Below are 17,829 nucleotides of genomic sequence, written 5' to 3'. Positions count from 1 at the left end.
CTATTCTTTACATAAGCTTGTTGATCGAGACTTATACCTTTCGGTAAAACTAATTGCATATGTATTGCTAGAAGTTTTTCTTTTTATTTATAATCGATATTTAAAAAGGAATATGGGACGCTAGTTTTCAAAGTTTTCTGGGTTTCTATTTAAGAACAATAATAAAGAAAACAATCCTCGTTTTTTAGTAAACTTCGTTCGTACACCAGCGCGATGACGCTTAGCGTACAACATTTATTAGATTTATCGTTATCAAACCTCTGGTGAATGAGAATGGAGTTAAGGACAATGCACCATTTTGTTACTTCTATTTAAGTCTGAGACAACCAGATGGTCGAAAGTATCCCAAAAAGCTTTATGTAGTTCTACAGTCCGTCTACGACCGTCGAGACCAGGACTTTTTAGCTTCATTTCATTGAGTGTAGATGTCGCTTGTTCGTAAGTTATTTCTCCATCGCATTTATCAGCTAAAATAGACGCTTAAATAGAGTCTAGGTAAGCACTATTCATGCATTGGTTATATTGTACACCGTCATTAAATAAAATAGTGTATAAGTTGGTATAAACATTAATTTCTGCGTGTAATATTTTTTGATACAACTACTGGACCTGTTTCTGTAGTTATCCATATAAGACACCGAATGGCGACATTTCGATCCCGTTGAAAGAGCCTTTGATACACATTATGCTCTTCCATGCAATTGTAATGCAGAAAAATAGAGTTGAACAATACCTGGAAGGATCATTTTGACCTCTTACAGTGACATTTGAGATCAAAGTTTGACCTTGACCTTTGAGGTGCATAACTGGGTCTTGTGCGCGAAACGCCGCCTCATCATGATGATCATGGCATTTTTTTAGAAAATACTTTAATGCATGGCCAATGCAGAGCCCGCACAAGTATCATTTTAATCTTGACCTCTTACCTTTACCTTGACCTTTGATGAAAGAACCTGTGTCTTGTGAGCAACAGACCGCCACATCATATTGAACCTTCATTGCAAGTTTCTTTTAAAATCCTATTATGCATGGTAAAGATACAGCCCGGACAAGGATCATTTGAACGTTTGACCTCCTAACTTGGCCTTTGGTGTACAGACCTGAGTCTAGTGTGCAATACTACGCTTTTTATAATGGCGAACTTCATGGCAAGTGTTTTGAAAATCTTAGTATGTATGTTTAAGATACAGCTCGTACAGGGATCATTTTAACCTCTGACCTCTAACATTGACCCTGACCTTTAAGGTACAGACCTGGGTCTTTTGCGCGACACGCCGCCTCATAATGGTAAACTTTCATGACAAAATGTTTGAAAGTCATTTATGCCTTGTCAAGATTCAGCCCGGACATATTAGTCCGGATGGACGCAATACGCACGCAATCACGCAGGCGTTTACACGGAACCGTCATTGTTACAGCTATGTCTCGCTGACCGCAAGTGCGCTTGATAAAAAAGGACCATAACTCTTTTTGTTCGATTTGATACGAATGAACACACCAAAGCTTATAATTTCATAGAATAACGAAATACGTGTCCATCTGTTTAATATGACTACACCTGCTACAAGTATCTTTATGCGCAAACAATGCTTAAACCATCAAAATCAATAAGAAAAGATTACATCGCATTTCATGGCGATGAACATCAAGCGCATTCAAAAACTGTCAACAGAATTTGGATAAATCCGTCGTGCCTTTAATCGGGCCTTGGCATCAATAAGTGAATTCATCGAATTAGGCCTGGGGAAGGGCATTGGTTTTCCCACGGGCATTGGCCTCCCGTAACTGTCGATTTTTCTATCTCCTTTTACCCCTGAAATGATCAAGTAGATCAGCACGCCCACAATCATGGCTCCCGCCATCCCGCCTGCGCCGTACCCCGCCACCTTAATCAAGCGCTCGGTCTTGATTTGAGGTCTTGTGATGATGATTGGAAGCTTCTGGCCATGAACCTCACAAAAACAACTAACCAACCCAGAAGAAACACTCTTCCTCTGTAAAAATATGCATACAGTTTGTAATAAGAAGAGTAATAAATAGTGATAAAATATTTAACTAACTTGTACAACGGGCAATCGTATTCATTTGTAGTGTATTGCATGTATTCCCGGCAAAATGAAAGTACAGTAACTGCGATGATATTAAAAAATGTTATAAATACAACAATGGAAACCACAGCGTCAAGCCCTATAGACTGATATTTAAGAATACTTACGGCACGAGCAGTTGCTAAAAAGAAACAATATAACAATGAACCATTCGAAATTGTCAAACAACAATATATAATGCATGTAATTTAATCTTTTTTATGTATCAGGCTAGCTTTGTTCATTTAAACAAATAATTATAAAAACAATCAAACTATTACTAGTTAATAAGACTTTATTAAACTATTACTAGTTAATAAGTGCCAATGAAATTTATGATATCTACCTTTCCCGGAGTCACACTTCTTCTGATTAGACGTTACAGCTGTCATACAACGAACACCACTGAAACACATACTGGCGTTGATAGCAGAATATAATACAGTCATATTCTGTTTAAATGAGTATCAACTGTAAGTTAATAAAGTTTTATATTTTGATTGTTAACGGTATCATTGCGTAATATTAGTTATAGTACAAATAAAGATATGTTACATTTAAAAAAAAATACAAAAAATAAATAGAAATAAACCTAAGGCTGTCGGTTAAACACAGTCTATCTTTATTGCTACTACCCCCGCTTGGGAAGGCGGTTACTATAGCAACACAACGGGGATCGTGGCTGTCCACCAGCTTGTTTTCAAACACGTGTACGCTCGCCAGTGTAGTGTCCTGGTGCACAGACAATTGGGGACTGCAAAGCAAACACGGACACATAAAAGGGGGAAAAACAAACCTACACACTTCACACGTTTCCATCGTTACACAATGCGATATAATAAAAAGTTTTAAAATAAACTTAAGCTTGTTATTTTGAATAAACTTCATTGAATACAACAAACATTTTTTTGAGTAAATTGGCATTTCGAAAATAGGGATACACACGAAATGTTTTGTAAAACGAATGTTTTTTACAATATTACCAAGTTTTGTTTGAGAATGGACGAGTTGTCATGACAATTGGCAGGCATTTTCCGGCACTGTCCGTTTCTGTGCAGTTTAGCACAGACTGGATGGTAGTCTGCAATGGAGTGGCTATTTATTTTGCAAAACTTGATTTGAATTTCCCATGCACCTTCCAAAGATATCGATATTCAAAACAACAAACACTCGATCAAACAACTCATATTCAGACTCAATATTTATATGAAAAACTACAGAAACAAGCTCAAAAGCCGAAAGTTTAAACATAAACGCCGTTTAATTTAAAGTTACAAGCATAGTTACCATTGAGTCATCTTTAACAATGGTTGTGCAATCCGTCGAAGAACAATTCCTTAAACATAATAACAATTCGACAATTATACAAGACGCAGGGAAAAGAGTACACATATAATTTCATGCAACAAAATGAATAATTATTCTTCCCGTGACTTATAAATGTATTCATACCCTGATTTTCCATTGGATTCGGTCTTTATGCACACCCTGGATCCCGAAGCAACAGCCCCTGTCACTTTAAGGGATAAGTAGTATGTACCAATGTCAATTGAATCGGGGAAAATCTCTGGTAAAAGATGCTGCTCTGTTTCCACAACAACAGGCACTGTGATGCTGACAATAACAATCAATTAATGTAACAAAATATTAAACTACCAAGTAACTTCAATTAAAATCACATTGCTTAAAGTACAAACACATCGAATTCAAACATCACTGAATTCACCAACCTGCCTGTAACCAAGAATTCCAATGAACACGACTGCTGATTGCAAACAACTTGGTCAGGAATGGATCCAACCACACACTTTTCATCTAAAATATAGGTTACAGTTTGACTGATACTTCTAAAAATACATGTAAGATAAAAAAAAATGTTTTCATTCCTCTGACAATATACGAGTTTGAAATAATTTTATCGACAATAATACAATTCACTACACAACATACCTTGATATATAAAACGATAATAAAACGAATATTGACGTTCATAAATTAAATATATACCATTTAAAACTTTATTCACTTGCTACCACTTTGTGGTAACTCATACATAAACGCAATTAACCAAGTTCGAATATTTAACTTCTACCAACCTGGTTTGGCGCATGTATCTCCCATGAAACCCGGTTGACACTGACACGATGGCCTCGAGCTTGAGTCGCAGAATCCACCATTTACACAGTGCAACTGGCTACACCCTCCAGTAGATTGAGCTACAATACAATTTCACGTGTTGCTAGCCGTATAAATTTATAAGCTTGACGAATAATTTAGTAAAGTATGATTCCTGACTTTTCATTCATAAATATGACACACATCTTACCGATTTCTAGTTAATAAGACTTTATTAAACTATTACTAGTTAATAAGTGCCAATGAAATTTATGATATCTACCTTTCCCGGAGTCACACTTTTTCTGATTAGACGTTACAGCTGTCATACAACGAACACCACTGAAACACATACTGGCGTTGATAGCAGAATATAATACAGTCATATTCTGTTTAAATGAGTATCAACTGTAAGTTAATAAAGTTTTATATTTTGATTGTTAACGGTATCATTGCGTAATATTAGTTATAGTACAAATAAAGATATGTTACATTTAAAAAAAAATACAAAAAATAAATAGAAATAAACCTAAGGCTGTCGGTTAAACACAGTCTATCTTTATTGCTACTACCCCCGCTTGGGAAGGCGGTTACTATAGCAACACAACGGGGATCGTGGCTGTCCACCAACTTGTTTTCAAACACGTGTACGCTCGCCAGTGTAGTGTCCTGGTGCACAGACAATTGGGGACTGCAAAGCAAACACGGACACATAAAAGGGGGAAAAACAAACCTACACACTTCACACGTTTCCATCGTTACACAATGCGATATAATAAAAAAGTTTTAAAATAAACTTAAGCTTGTTATTTTGAATAAACTTCATTGAATACAACAAACATTTTTTTGAGTAAATTGGCATTTCGAAAATAGGGATACACACGAAATGTTTTGTAAAACGAATGTTTTTTACAATATTACCAAGTTTTGTTTGAGAATGGACGAGTTGTCATGACAATTGGCAGGCATTTTCCGGCACTGTCCGTTTCTGTGCAGTTTAGCACAGACTGGATGGTAGTCTGCAATGGAGTGGCTATTTATTTTGCAAAACTTGATTTGAATTTCCCATGCACCTTCCAAAGATATCGATATTCAAAACAACAAACACTCGATCAAACAACTCATATTCAGACTCAATATTTATATGAAAAACTACAGAAACAAGCTCAAAAGCCGAAAGTTTAAACATAAACGCCGTTTAATTTAAAGTTACAAGCATAGTTACCATTGAGTCATCTTTAACAATGGTTGTGCAATCCGTCGAAGAACAATTCCTTAAACATAATAACAATTCGACAATTATACAAGACGCAGGGAAAAGAGTACACATATAATTTCATGCAACAAAATGAATAATTATTCTTCCCGTGACTTATAAATGTATTCATACCCTGATTTTCCATTGGATTCGGTCTTTATGCACACCCTGGATCCCGAAGCAACAGCCCCTGTCACTTTAAGGGATAAGTAGTATGTACCAATGTCAATTGAATCGGGGAAAATCTCTGGTAAAAGATGCTGCTCTGTTTCCACAACAACAGGCACTGTGATGCTGACAATAACAATCAATTAATGTAACAAAATATTAAACTACCAAGTAACTTCAATTAAAATCACATTGCTTAAAGTACAAACACATCGAATTCAAACATCACTGAATTCACCAACCTGCCTGTAACCAAGAATTCCAATGAACACGACTGCTGATTGCAAACAACTTGGTCAGGAATGGATCCAACCACACACTTTTCATCTAAAATATAGGTTACAGTTTGACTGATACTTCTAAAAATACATGTAAGATAAAAAAAATTGTTTTCATTCCTCTGACAATATACGAGTTTGAAATAATTTTATCGACAATAATACAATTCACTACACAACATACCTTGATATATAAAACGATAATAAAACGAATATTGACGTTCATAAATTAAATATATACCATTTAAAACTTTATTCACTTGCTACCACTTTGTGGTAACTCATACATAAACGCAATTAACCAAGTTCGAATATTTAACTTCTACCAACCTGGTTTGGCGCATGTATCTCCCATGAAACCCGGTTGACACTGACACGATGGCCTCGAGCTTGAGTCGCAGAATCCACCATTTACACAGTGCAACTGGCTACACCCTCCAGTAGATTGAGCTACAATACAATTTCACGTGTTGCTAGCCGTATAAATTTATAAGCTTGACGAATAATTTAGTAAAGTATGATTCCTGACTTTTCATTCATAAATATGACACACATCTTACCGATTTCATTTTCCCGCTGTACGTGCACCTTTGAGCAGTGCCTGTCGAAATCTGTTCTGTAATCGAATAAAATGATTTATTTCAATAATGGTAATTTCTTTCTACCTATGGTTATCTTTACACAAATGAAAACAACGTCGGGTAGAGGTTTTGTTCTATGATGTTCTAATTAAAACAATCATGAATCATCCTGTCATGTACTGAAACTAGCAATCGAATATAATCGTTAATTATTTATATCTAAAAAATGCAAAAGTCAATTTGGGTAAACAACCTGAAGCAAAGTAGAACATGGCTTTCCTGCTGTAAAGGTTCTGGTGTGAAGACTACCTCGTACTTGCAAGTGGGGATGTTACCAAACGGAACCAAATGGACCATGGTATTTGGTGGAGAACCCTCGGGTGTCAGCTTGTCTTTGCTTGAAAACATGACATGATTTCTATGTTGCACTGTTTTAATCGTTGGTTGGTTGACAAATCAAGATCATATTACAAAAATTATGTCAGCAAATTTTAATATCATTGCTAAGCGGTGATTTCAAACGTTATGGATATTGTGATATAAAAATTGCCAGAATGTTCGCATATGAGTTGTTTTCTCTTTATGTTTAAACTATAGAACGTCCCTTTGGATAACCAAAACCATTTATAACTCAGTGCATGTACAAATTGTACATGTTATATGATTAAGGCATCGCATACCATCCATCTGGCGGTCTTTTGATCTCCACAATGTATACACAAGGCTTGCCAACTGGACATTTCATAGTCGAGTTATTGGGGATAGTAGGAGGCTGAATGAAGCTGCTTTTGCCTGGCGTGGTGCTCTGATGGAAACGAAAGATAAACATGAGGCGAATATGATCTCACGTGTGAGGTTAGGCGCCATTAAACCGGTTAAGGCCCCCAGTGAGTTTAATTAGTTTCTAATGACCATGCCGATATGGTAGCCTAAGCATTTACCAATGACGATAGTTTAATAGTTATGCACTTTGTTGCTTGTACACTGTGTTTAGTTTTTTACTTGTGCCAATTAACAGGATACTGATAACAGTTTAAGCTATTGGCCATGATATCACGAACATACTTAAGTCAACTCTCAGTGTCAGTCCGAAAGCAATTGTTAACGTACCATCAAAAGCTATAAAAAATCATGTTTTCACATTTTAAAAGCGCATTCTATCCGATAATGTTGATTTAAGGCTTTGGTCAAGTTTTCAAGTGAAAATATTTTTCAGTAAAAATGTATTTGAGTACAATTACTCAAGTAAATTAAAACTTAATTGATTATAATTAAGGAGCAAAACAATACTTACCGGAATGTAGGACTCTAAAAAGAGAGAAAATGATCGTTAAAGGTGAAAGATGCTGGCGAAGGCAGAATTAAAATACAGTTAGTACACGAAAGTACAGTCAATTTTATTGTAATCTATGAAAATATAATCTTACCAATTTGATAACACAATTCATCGGCATTCACACTGTAATAGAAAAAACATGTATTTGATCATTTTCATTTATATAAGCAACATAAGCAAATTATGTTGTCTATTATGTGATGATGATTTATGACAAACGTGATTTATATTTAAGCTCTTATACAATAAGATAATGCACGGAAATAACATATGGTGAGAAAACGAAAACACGCAGCTCACTTCTGGTAGTCGGTGGTCTGAACACAATACTTGAAGAAGCTGACAAAAGTTGCTACCACGGATATGTGGGCATCGAACGCACATCGGCCGTTGACACACCGGGCAGGATTACTCTCAGTCGTCTTAGGTGGGCTCACAATTAGGCCGGGAGAGTAATGGCCGTTTTGAACATTTGGGCTAAAGCATGTTGTAAATAATATTAGTTATAAGTAAAACAAATATCAATGTTTTGAACAGTTATATTTTTCAGTTAGTTCTTTAGATGTCAACATTCGGTCCATCTCTTCAGTTCTTGTTTAACTTTTACCTTAAGAACAAATTATAAAAATATTTCTCTACCGTCAAACGTCAACGTATTTCCCATGTTTAACCTACCGTTAAACTTACCATAACATTAGCTAACACTTACGGTTTATTTAACTCCCCATCAACTGGCAATACGATCGTGCAGCTGGCGTTAACCCGGCATCGAATTATCTCAGGGATTGTGTACTCAGTGAACGACGGCGGTTGCTGGAAGATAAAAAAGTTTCTAATTCAAATGAAACAAAAAAACACGATATTTCAAGTATGACTTATGATAAACCATTCTTTTCATAGGTAGTCGTTAGTTTTCATCCAATTACAATCAAACTGAAGCATATCAATCTTCGGAATTCATTTTGTGTTTTCCCGAAAACACGGATGCAGTACTTACAGGGTTGTTGGGAGTAATCACTTGGTGTATTCTGCCGCCTCGTTCTAGAAATATAGCGACAGTATTTTCCACATGGATTCTTCATAAATATAAACTCGATATTATTGTTCAACGAATAACCATTTGATAGTTTGCAGTATATACGATTATGAAATAAAACGCAACAATTAGAAGTACATTTATGTAAGACTGAGCTACCGACTGTTCTAAACCAAGTGAATGGGAAACAAAATGACGACCTTACCTAGCTCACAGTGCATGCCAGTAAACTGTTTGTTGCACACACAACTGTAGCCATCTATTTCATCTGTACAATTGCCATCATTGATACACGGATTGGAACTGCATTCATTTATATCTATCAACACGATGAGGGTATTATTACAACGAATTTTACCAAATAAGTTACAATTAGTAACATTTAGAATTACTTATATAGATTTACATTATAAACTGTGACTTCTATTATCTTAATCATGTTTTTTAAGTGCTATCATTTTAATCCTAAGAGTAACCGCAACAAAACAATATGTATGTACAGTTAGTAATTGACTGGCAAAGTCAGCAATCAGCTGAACTATCCCAACCTGTTTCACAGTGCGTTCCCTCCCAGCCGCTGGTACACCGGCACCTGTACATGTTTACCCCATCATCACAAGTACCGCCATGCTGGCAAATAACACCAACGCACTCGTCAACATCTTCAAAAGAAATTGCGGTGATAAACAAAAAAGTCGTAAGAGAAAATTCGGTGTTTTATGTTTTGCTGTTCTTGCTGGACATGCTTATTAAGAAGGTAAATACAACTTGTCTACACCGTTTATAAAACGTTTGCCACTACTACTTCGATTAAGTCCAGACCTATTATTTAACAACGACAGTTAAACACCATGTGGCCACATTAAATCCATCATTTTCGTTGGCAAGATGTTACGCATGAGTATGTATATAAACAATTTTAAGTATGGTATTACAATCATACTTATTTCACAGTTGGACCCCTCATATCCACTTTCACAGGCACAAGTGTATCCGTTAACTAAATCAACGCAGGTTCCATGTATGCATGGATTGGATAAGCATTCATCAATTTCTGGAAATACATTATTGCTACAGGGTATGAATATTGCAGATCAATAAATAAGGTATATGAATAGTTAGACATAAATAAAGACCCATTTTACAAACCTTATTTCAAATAATTTCGGAAAGAGTAATCCATTAAAAGCACAAACTACCCCAAAAAGTAGGAAACAACAGTCAAGGTCTTGACCTAAAATGACAATGGTCACACTACGAACGACCGTGACATAATTGAACTCCTATACGTATATTACCTTCAGTGCAATTAAAGCCCTCATAACCAGGTTCGCATGTGCATGAATATCCATTGACAAGATCAGTGCAACTTCCATGAACGCACGGTACTGGATCACATTCGTTGATTTCTAAAATTCGTGAATTGAATGTCAGTAGTTAAGTATTTAAAGCCACCGTTATAAATACCTGGTAATATGATATAATCAACAACTAAGCGTCACAAAGAATGTTTCATGACATTTTTATTTTGGTTCAGGACAAATGTAGCTAAGAATGTAAAGCATAATATAAAACTGAATGTATAAGTATACGAATGTTTTAACAACAATATATTTTCCAAAACTAGTTAATACAAATTGCAAATTATCTGACCAATTAAATATTTTGGATTTCTACAATGCAAACTGTTACCTATTTGACACTCTGTGTCTGTGAAGCCATTGCGACACAAGCAGACGGCTGCGTCTGTCATCGACACACAGGTGCCGCCGTTCTTACAATGTAGTTTCTGACATGGACCGAAACCTGAAGACATATTGAATATATGTGTTTGACATCAAATTGTAATATGTGATATAAATAGAAAACAGTAGCATGAGAACATGTACTCTGAAAAAGGTTTAACAATTTGCAAGAGGCTTTCTTACCGCTGCAGTTTTTGACTTCGAGGATAATTTGTCTTTCCTCCCCGTTAGGTCTGTAATAAAACATGCATATTAGTATGTGCATGAATTTTTCCGATGTTTTATGTTTTCATTTCAAATGTCTAAAAGTAACTGTTTTGATATACAGACAATAGCACTGCATGGTGTTTTATTGTTGATAATTTCCTTCACTACTACCATACCCTGCTTTTGCACACAATATATGTGTTTCCTCCTGGTCTGATGTTTTGAAGCCAACATCAGTAATACACTGCCCGCCCATTTCTTCGGTGGTAAACACATGCACTCCCGTCAAGCCTTGTCCACATTCCTTCACTTGTGTACTAAACACATAAGGATAAATAAAAAAACGTTATAACAGTGAAGTATGGTCTTTTGAAACAAACACAACGAAATTATAACTTGTAATCTTTACCGTATTTTAACAAATTGAATATACTATGAATATGCTTCAACTCCTTAGCAATATATGTTAAACAAATACTGATAATCACAGAACAAAACAGCGACCATACCAAGTGGAACCGTCTTTTTCTGTAAGCATTGTCACGTGGCAAATAGAGTTGAATGTGCATGTGAAACTGGAGTTTGTTGCAGGGCTGATGAAGCGGGGTTTGTTCTGAACAAAAGAGAACTAATATAATGGCAAATATAACAACACATTTTTAAACATAACTATGGATGATAGGACAAATTAATCATGAAACTTATTAATATTGCTTTATGTTGATTCCAAGATGTAAAATAGTTAAGATAAACAAACATGTAGTTTAAGTGCTTTTAATTTCCTTACCGGATCCGATGTAGGCACTGTTCCTAAAATTAAAGCTCATTTTTAATACCATCACTTGACACCAATAACTAAATTCATTAAAATTATATAACGTGCGTATATTATCAGTGGAAGCACGATAATTAAAAATCATAAATATTTATTAGTCTCGTTTGTACTAGCATGTTATAACAAAGTATGTTTACCTTGAGTCTTAATATCGACGTGGAAACATATTTCATCTATATTTTCTCTAAAACAAAAACAACAGTTTTAAATTATTGGTTAGTAGATGAATATGATCCATTAACAGAATAAGCGCAATCAGTCAAACGTTATTTCTTTCAAACTTGATTTAATTCATGTAATATAAGTTGTCTATGTTCAACACTTCTGACAAAAGCTTCTACAAATTCATTGCAAAGGCAATAAGATGAAGTTTAAAAACCAGATATGTTTTGGACATTTACATGCGGCGAAAGCGTTTCAAGTTGTAAACGTCACAATATCATAAGGCGACCGATACGTATTGCCTGTTCAAGTTATATATCTAAACTAGGACCTACCCAATGTCTGTCCCAGTAGTAGTAGTTTGATAACAACATTTGTATGTTCCAGCCTTTCCATTCACCGTTGACACGAGCAAATGTTCTTGTCCACTCAATGATACTACCGACACTTGGGCGTGACCAGTTAAATTTCGGTCGCAGTAGCCAAGAACAGGGCTGAAGAAATAAATATTTAAACTGTTAGAAGGTCCTTGAACTCAAACGAACGTTAATTGCAAATATTGTGTTTATGGAACAAGAAGGGCATTTTAAAGGCAAAAACTAGTGTGGCAATGTTGCTGTGCCACCCGGCAACAAAACGCTATAAACGCAACAATAAAAATGCTTCTCCAACATACGTTTTAGTGGTCTCTCCCATATATGCTATTTCGATTTTACATGGGTATCCTTCCTCGCATTCTATCACTTTTGGAATGGCGTGGTGTATGTCGAAATGCGGCGTATCGGTTTTTGATACACTGGCATTTTCTACGCCAGGGAGATTTCTCGTCTTGTTTACAACTGAAAATATTAGCACAAATAATAATACTTATTATATCCATAACGTGTTCCAGGCCTACGCGAGAACACTTGCGTCAGGCCTTGTTAATGGCAAAGCAGAGTGTCCGAGTGTCGGTTACTTTATAAATGCCGAAGGCAACGCATGTTAGAACAATTTATTAAAATGCGCGTCGGAAATTTTTTTCTGAGTCATCTGGCGTATTACTTTTCGTTCAATGTTGGTATAGTTCGTAACTTCTAACTACTGTTAACTACATGGACAAGCGGAATACCCAACATTTTATAAGACACAATCTAGTGCAGCATAGTTTTTACATAGTTTGTTTAAAACAAAAAGACCACACGCACAGCAAAGCGAAAGGATTCAGTCTACAGACAAACGTTTCCTAGAATGCGATAACATCACACGAGTTTGTGGTTGACAATATACAACTGACCGAAATGAGTACTGTAAATATATATTAAAGTACCACTTATACCTTGTGAACAATCAGATCCTGTGAAGCCAACAGGGCAGATGCACTGTGCATTGTTAGCTGTAAAGTCGGCGATGCATCGAGCTTGTCCATGGCAAACCCTATCCTTGCAGAGAGAGTCGACTGTAATAAATCGGATTAGAAAAATGCAATAAACATGTACTATTAAAATCGTTAGTATGCCATACTGGCTTATTATCATTTATATTAATCATGATAAATGTTGTAATACACTGAAACATAGAAGGATGTTTTTTTTGCCTGACACATAAGGCACATCATATGATAATTTAATTTACTTGATAAACCTTCCGCTCCAAGTGTTAATCAATGTATTGTTTGGCTATATAATACTTACCAGAGGTATTAAGATTACTGGTGATCTTAAGCTGAAAGCATCGTTGCTCGCCCTGTTTTCTACAAGTAGAATAAAACTAGGAATAAATGTAAAATGTATTGTTTAGTTTTCAAGAAAATTTAAAGAAAGAGATAAAAACTAAGTACTGAAATTATAGATTTTTGTTATAAACATTTTAGGGTAAAAAAATAAGTAAATAAAAGTATTGTATACTCCTACCCCGGAATTGAGACTTTGAAGCAATATTCAAAAATGTCTCCTCCAGAAGCTGTCGATGGGTGTTGGAAGGAAACGTCATTTATGCATTCATTGGAAGCATGTTCAAAAGGGAAAATGTGTAATCCATTCAGTGAGTGACCGCTGGACTCCCGTAATTTTGGGCTAGAAGAAAACATAAGCATTTTGCAGAGTACGGTCATTTACAAAAGTGAAAAAAAAAAAAAAAAAAAAATTATAATAATAATAAAAATAAGAAGAATAATAATTATAAAAGAAAATCGAAGTAGGAAGTTCTAATTAGTCGATATATCTATAATACATCACGAGAATGACTTACCATTCCAAAGATGATCCAAATGTTGATCCGTCTGTGTAGTGCAGATCCAGATAACAAGTTTCGTTGAGTTTACAAAGCAAAACTGAACCACTTGGTAGTGTCGGTTGCAGGAAATACGGCTTTTTCTGCAAACACATTGAGTAAACGCATGTAATATATTTCAAATCCCTATGCCTATATATTTTGGACATGATCTTTATGAATAGCGGTCATACCAGCTGGACCAGCTCTGAATAGAATGTACGTTACCGTGTCTACAGCTCCAGATGATCTGGTATCTGGAAAGTAAGAAAATTTTACGAATTAAACGATGTAAAATAGAATTTGAAGGAAAAGAAAACAAACGCACAAGTATTAAACTTAAACAAACAAAACTAAAACAGCTTCCTTACCTGATACAAAAACAGATGGACACAACTCATCACCAGTGGATCTAAAACAAACAAGAGAAAGTGAAAATGTCCATGTTTTTGCATGGAATGGGTACCCCAATTCAAGCGCTTATTCAAACATGTGCAATAAGTAGTACACGACAAAATTAAGTTTCAGCATTTACCCATCTGAAAGTACTTGCTGCAAACAGAATTTGAAAGCGTCCGTGCTAGCGATTGTTGGACGAAGCTCAACAGAGCCCGTAGAGCATTGACAAGAGCCTGAAGAGGTAGGTGGTTTCAGAGCTGGCGTTCCAAGATTCAAACTTGGGTTGTTGTAACCAAGTGTCACAAGTGGACTAATGAAACAAAATCAATGATATTAGAAAATCAGGTGGCATGATATTGACGTTGAATGTAAATTTTTTTATCAAAGGACCTCTAATTCAGATTGTGATAAACTTGTCTAAGTGTATCTCATGTTTGCAAGAAGAAAACATTGTAGTTGTATAATTGTCAAAATGCTTACCTGATGCTGGAACAAATTTCAAATTGATATATACAGGTATTGTCCGTTACACACTCAAACTCTGTCACAACTGACCCCTCGAGAAAACTCTAAAATCCATGAGCATATATTGTAGTTACATATCGGATTGTGTTTAAACAAGAACTATTTGATCAGATTTTATATTTCAAATGTAGAAGAAATTATAACAAGCAAAACAATACTTACTGGCTTACAGATTCCGGTATGTGTCGAACCAAGTTCTAAAACAAATCATAAAGCCAAGATACACAAAATGTTAATTGCACTATTAAAAATTGTTTTAATATGTAGTATCATTTTCAAAGCGTTGATTTATAATATTGCAGTAATACGAAACTCGTCTCACTTGTTTCACACTGTGTCCCAGTATAGCCTTTCATACAAGAGCACAAAGGCTTATCAGGGTCATGTCCGTCACAGAATCCTCCGTTACGGCACCCCAACAGTTGACAACCTTTCTTTGCTGCAGGACATTTAGAATACAGAGATTAGTGGCTAGTAAACATTTTACTGGAAAATAACACAATGCGTCATTAGTGTTATGTTATAAGTGTTTTAGTGACAAAACTGTACATATTTATTTTAGAATCATGCAGTGATAGTTTGATAAAGCTGACACAGCTAATTCTATTAGGTATCGTTTCTATATTTGCAAGTTTGACGTGGGTAGTGCCCCCCTTCCCTTCCACGTACCATTGATATCACCGGATGGCAGAATAGATACATTAAAACACCGTTCTTCTCCTCTAACATTGCCACTGAAACAAAAAAAAAACGACAATATTACCTTGATCTATGCCGCATTTGTCTTAAAAACGTATCACCAACTTGATTTATTATATTCAATTATCAAAATTGAATTCCAAACACAAAAAATATGTATTTTGATTATTTTTTCAAGAACATTGTAGTCAGATTTCTCAGTGAAATTCCGTCTTATCATCTTTAAGGAGAAAAATTACTTGAATGAAACAATTAATGTACCTTTTCAAAATAAGGTCGACACAGACTTGCTTATTATCGTCCGCAAAGGAAGGTTTAAATGAAATATCAATTGAGCAGTTATTAGATACGCCAAATCCGTCTACACATGCGTCACATGAAGTAAACGTATGGAGAAGCTCTATGCCGCCACTAGAAACTTGAATGTCAAGACTGAAAATATAAAGGTGACTATGTCGGTATGAAGGCTTCACTTTTTATATAATCAATATGTAGTAAACTATAGTAGTTTGATATAATTCAAGTAAAACCAATAGTTTTTATATATTTGACTTAAATATAATCATATGGCTACGTGGAAAGAAATAAGTTATATTTAAATGTTTGATATAAATCTGTACATTCTGCATACAATTCGCAGTAGTTTACCAGTTATGTTCATGTCCTACACCAGGTGTCGCTGTATATGTCACGTGACATACAGTGCTTTCTTCACACTCTATGACGACCGATGGTTGAAGACTTGGCATCACAAAGAGTGGTCGATCCTATCAAGGATTTAATATAACAAATAGCAAAAAGAACATTCTGGCTTTGGAGCTTTGGAAGCAATCAGTTTAAAGACAATAACACATATATTGAATGTATAGCCTACCTCAAATCCGTACACAAGGTCAACGCCTAAAATTAATAATGAAAGGTTTATGTTTTATCTTTAACTGAAATAATTCAACATCAAAATGAGATAATTTTATGTCAGCATTTAAAATAGTTATGTATAAAAATATTATACTTCATTTTTAAAACAAATATATTATAGAAGAATGTCTAAATATCAAAAGATCATACCGTCGGTGACGAAAACTTTGTGACACAATTCATCCTTATTTATTCTGAAATGAATTCAGAAGACCATAATTCAAGCATGAATTATGAAAGAGTAATATAACAATCAAGAGCTATTGCGTTTGACCCGTGAATGATGACTTTCTCAAAACCATAACCATACAGTACAGCCTTTCGAATGTGTAATAAAATATGTTTTGCTATTTTGACGTACCAATACCTTTTCCTAAACCGCATTAAATAATACATACCTTTCCATATTCAACGTTTGTAAGCAAAGTAAAAATGTCCCAACTTCCTTCGGTAAAAATAACACACTTGTTATATAACGCCCAACTGCAATTTCCTGCTCCGTTTGTACAGAGTCTACCTCTAATGTTGGGCTAATGTATCCCATAGCAACCGTTGGCCTGTGAGAGTAAAAAATACGTTATAGGGATAAGTATAATTTACTTTGACAGACATACGTCAGTTGACCTTAGGCGTAACATCACTTGGAGTTGCTTGTGTCAAGTTCATATGTACCTTAACGCAAGCAACGAGAAGTTTTCCCATCCAAAAAGTTTAGCAGCTAACATATCATTTACAAAAGCATGTTAATTCGATGTTACGCGTCCTATCTAATTAGAGTAGCAATGCGGACGTAGAGTTGAACTTGCTTACTAGGCTACTGTGTGATACGGAATCAGAAAACATACTTATGTATAAAACATGCAATACTCAAAACGAAAATTAAACAGGAATGCAATAAATTCTTACATCTAGAGATAACATGGTGCAAACTATGAAAGAAAATCTGAACGTGATTGAAAGAACTGCATGAGATTGAGCGATTGCGATTTAAAATTCTTGATTTCTTTTACAATGTACATACTTTTCAATTGAGGTATATGCTACAGGAGCATATAAGCCACACATTCTGTTTCTGTTACAGTTTACCGTCTGTGCTGAACCTTCTAATGTAAAAACTCCCTGCAAAATCATAAAAACAATTGAACTATATAAAACAAGATCTCATTAGATTGCACCTGTCTACCGCTTGAAATGAATTTAATTTCAAATGAAATATTCCGTATTACTTAA

The 17,829-nt window shown here is 35.2% G+C and overlaps 1 protein-coding gene across 1 annotated transcript in view; it reads right to left on the bottom strand.

Moving 5' to 3' along the window:
* Window positions 1-1,510: 1,510 nt before the first annotated feature.
* Window positions 1,511-17,829, bottom strand: part of LOC128207623 (neurogenic locus Notch protein-like) — an 18,373-nt gene continuing 2,054 nt past the window's right edge. Inside the window, exons 6-51 of the mRNA XM_052910663.1 lie at window positions 17,621-17,718; window positions 16,998-17,156; window positions 16,750-16,793; window positions 16,556-16,581; window positions 16,330-16,448; window positions 15,943-16,113; window positions 15,652-15,716; window positions 15,305-15,421; window positions 15,145-15,179; window positions 14,938-15,026; window positions 14,594-14,767; window positions 14,430-14,470; window positions 14,287-14,315; window positions 14,038-14,162; window positions 13,701-13,862; window positions 13,482-13,540; window positions 13,127-13,246; window positions 12,485-12,647; window positions 12,144-12,302; window positions 11,784-11,830; window positions 11,599-11,621; window positions 11,321-11,424; window positions 10,988-11,128; window positions 10,788-10,837; window positions 10,552-10,665; window positions 10,158-10,268; window positions 9,803-9,913; window positions 9,408-9,521; window positions 9,065-9,178; window positions 8,821-8,864; window positions 8,533-8,636; window positions 8,124-8,300; window positions 7,915-7,946; window positions 7,782-7,795; window positions 7,168-7,292; window positions 6,741-6,884; window positions 6,467-6,522; window positions 6,237-6,356; window positions 5,871-5,955; window positions 5,593-5,754; window positions 5,428-5,476; window positions 5,124-5,221; window positions 4,732-4,893; window positions 4,486-4,544; window positions 2,216-2,229; window positions 1,511-1,994 (exon numbers count right to left, since the gene is read on the bottom strand). Coding sequence (XP_052766623.1) covers window positions 1,656-1,994; window positions 2,216-2,229; window positions 4,486-4,544; window positions 4,732-4,893; window positions 5,124-5,221; window positions 5,428-5,476; window positions 5,593-5,754; window positions 5,871-5,955; window positions 6,237-6,356; window positions 6,467-6,522; window positions 6,741-6,884; window positions 7,168-7,292; window positions 7,782-7,795; window positions 7,915-7,946; window positions 8,124-8,300; window positions 8,533-8,636; window positions 8,821-8,864; window positions 9,065-9,178; window positions 9,408-9,521; window positions 9,803-9,913; window positions 10,158-10,268; window positions 10,552-10,665; window positions 10,788-10,837; window positions 10,988-11,128; window positions 11,321-11,424; window positions 11,599-11,621; window positions 11,784-11,830; window positions 12,144-12,302; window positions 12,485-12,647; window positions 13,127-13,246; window positions 13,482-13,540; window positions 13,701-13,862; window positions 14,038-14,162; window positions 14,287-14,315; window positions 14,430-14,470; window positions 14,594-14,767; window positions 14,938-15,026; window positions 15,145-15,179; window positions 15,305-15,421; window positions 15,652-15,716; window positions 15,943-16,113; window positions 16,330-16,448; window positions 16,556-16,581; window positions 16,750-16,793; window positions 16,998-17,156; window positions 17,621-17,718 — 4,668 coding nt within the window. The 3' untranslated portion in view covers window positions 1,511-1,655. The remainder of the gene's footprint in view (window positions 1,995-2,215; window positions 2,230-4,485; window positions 4,545-4,731; window positions 4,894-5,123; window positions 5,222-5,427; window positions 5,477-5,592; window positions 5,755-5,870; window positions 5,956-6,236; window positions 6,357-6,466; window positions 6,523-6,740; window positions 6,885-7,167; window positions 7,293-7,781; window positions 7,796-7,914; window positions 7,947-8,123; window positions 8,301-8,532; window positions 8,637-8,820; window positions 8,865-9,064; window positions 9,179-9,407; window positions 9,522-9,802; window positions 9,914-10,157; window positions 10,269-10,551; window positions 10,666-10,787; window positions 10,838-10,987; window positions 11,129-11,320; window positions 11,425-11,598; window positions 11,622-11,783; window positions 11,831-12,143; window positions 12,303-12,484; window positions 12,648-13,126; window positions 13,247-13,481; window positions 13,541-13,700; window positions 13,863-14,037; window positions 14,163-14,286; window positions 14,316-14,429; window positions 14,471-14,593; window positions 14,768-14,937; window positions 15,027-15,144; window positions 15,180-15,304; window positions 15,422-15,651; window positions 15,717-15,942; window positions 16,114-16,329; window positions 16,449-16,555; window positions 16,582-16,749; window positions 16,794-16,997; window positions 17,157-17,620; window positions 17,719-17,829) is intronic.

This window comes from Mya arenaria, chromosome 11 (genome assembly GCF_026914265.1).
Source record: "Mya arenaria isolate MELC-2E11 chromosome 11, ASM2691426v1".
In the NCBI taxonomy this organism is placed as follows: domain Eukaryota; kingdom Metazoa; phylum Mollusca; class Bivalvia; order Myida; family Myidae; genus Mya; species Mya arenaria.
This window is presented reverse-complemented; position numbering and strand designations above follow the sequence as displayed.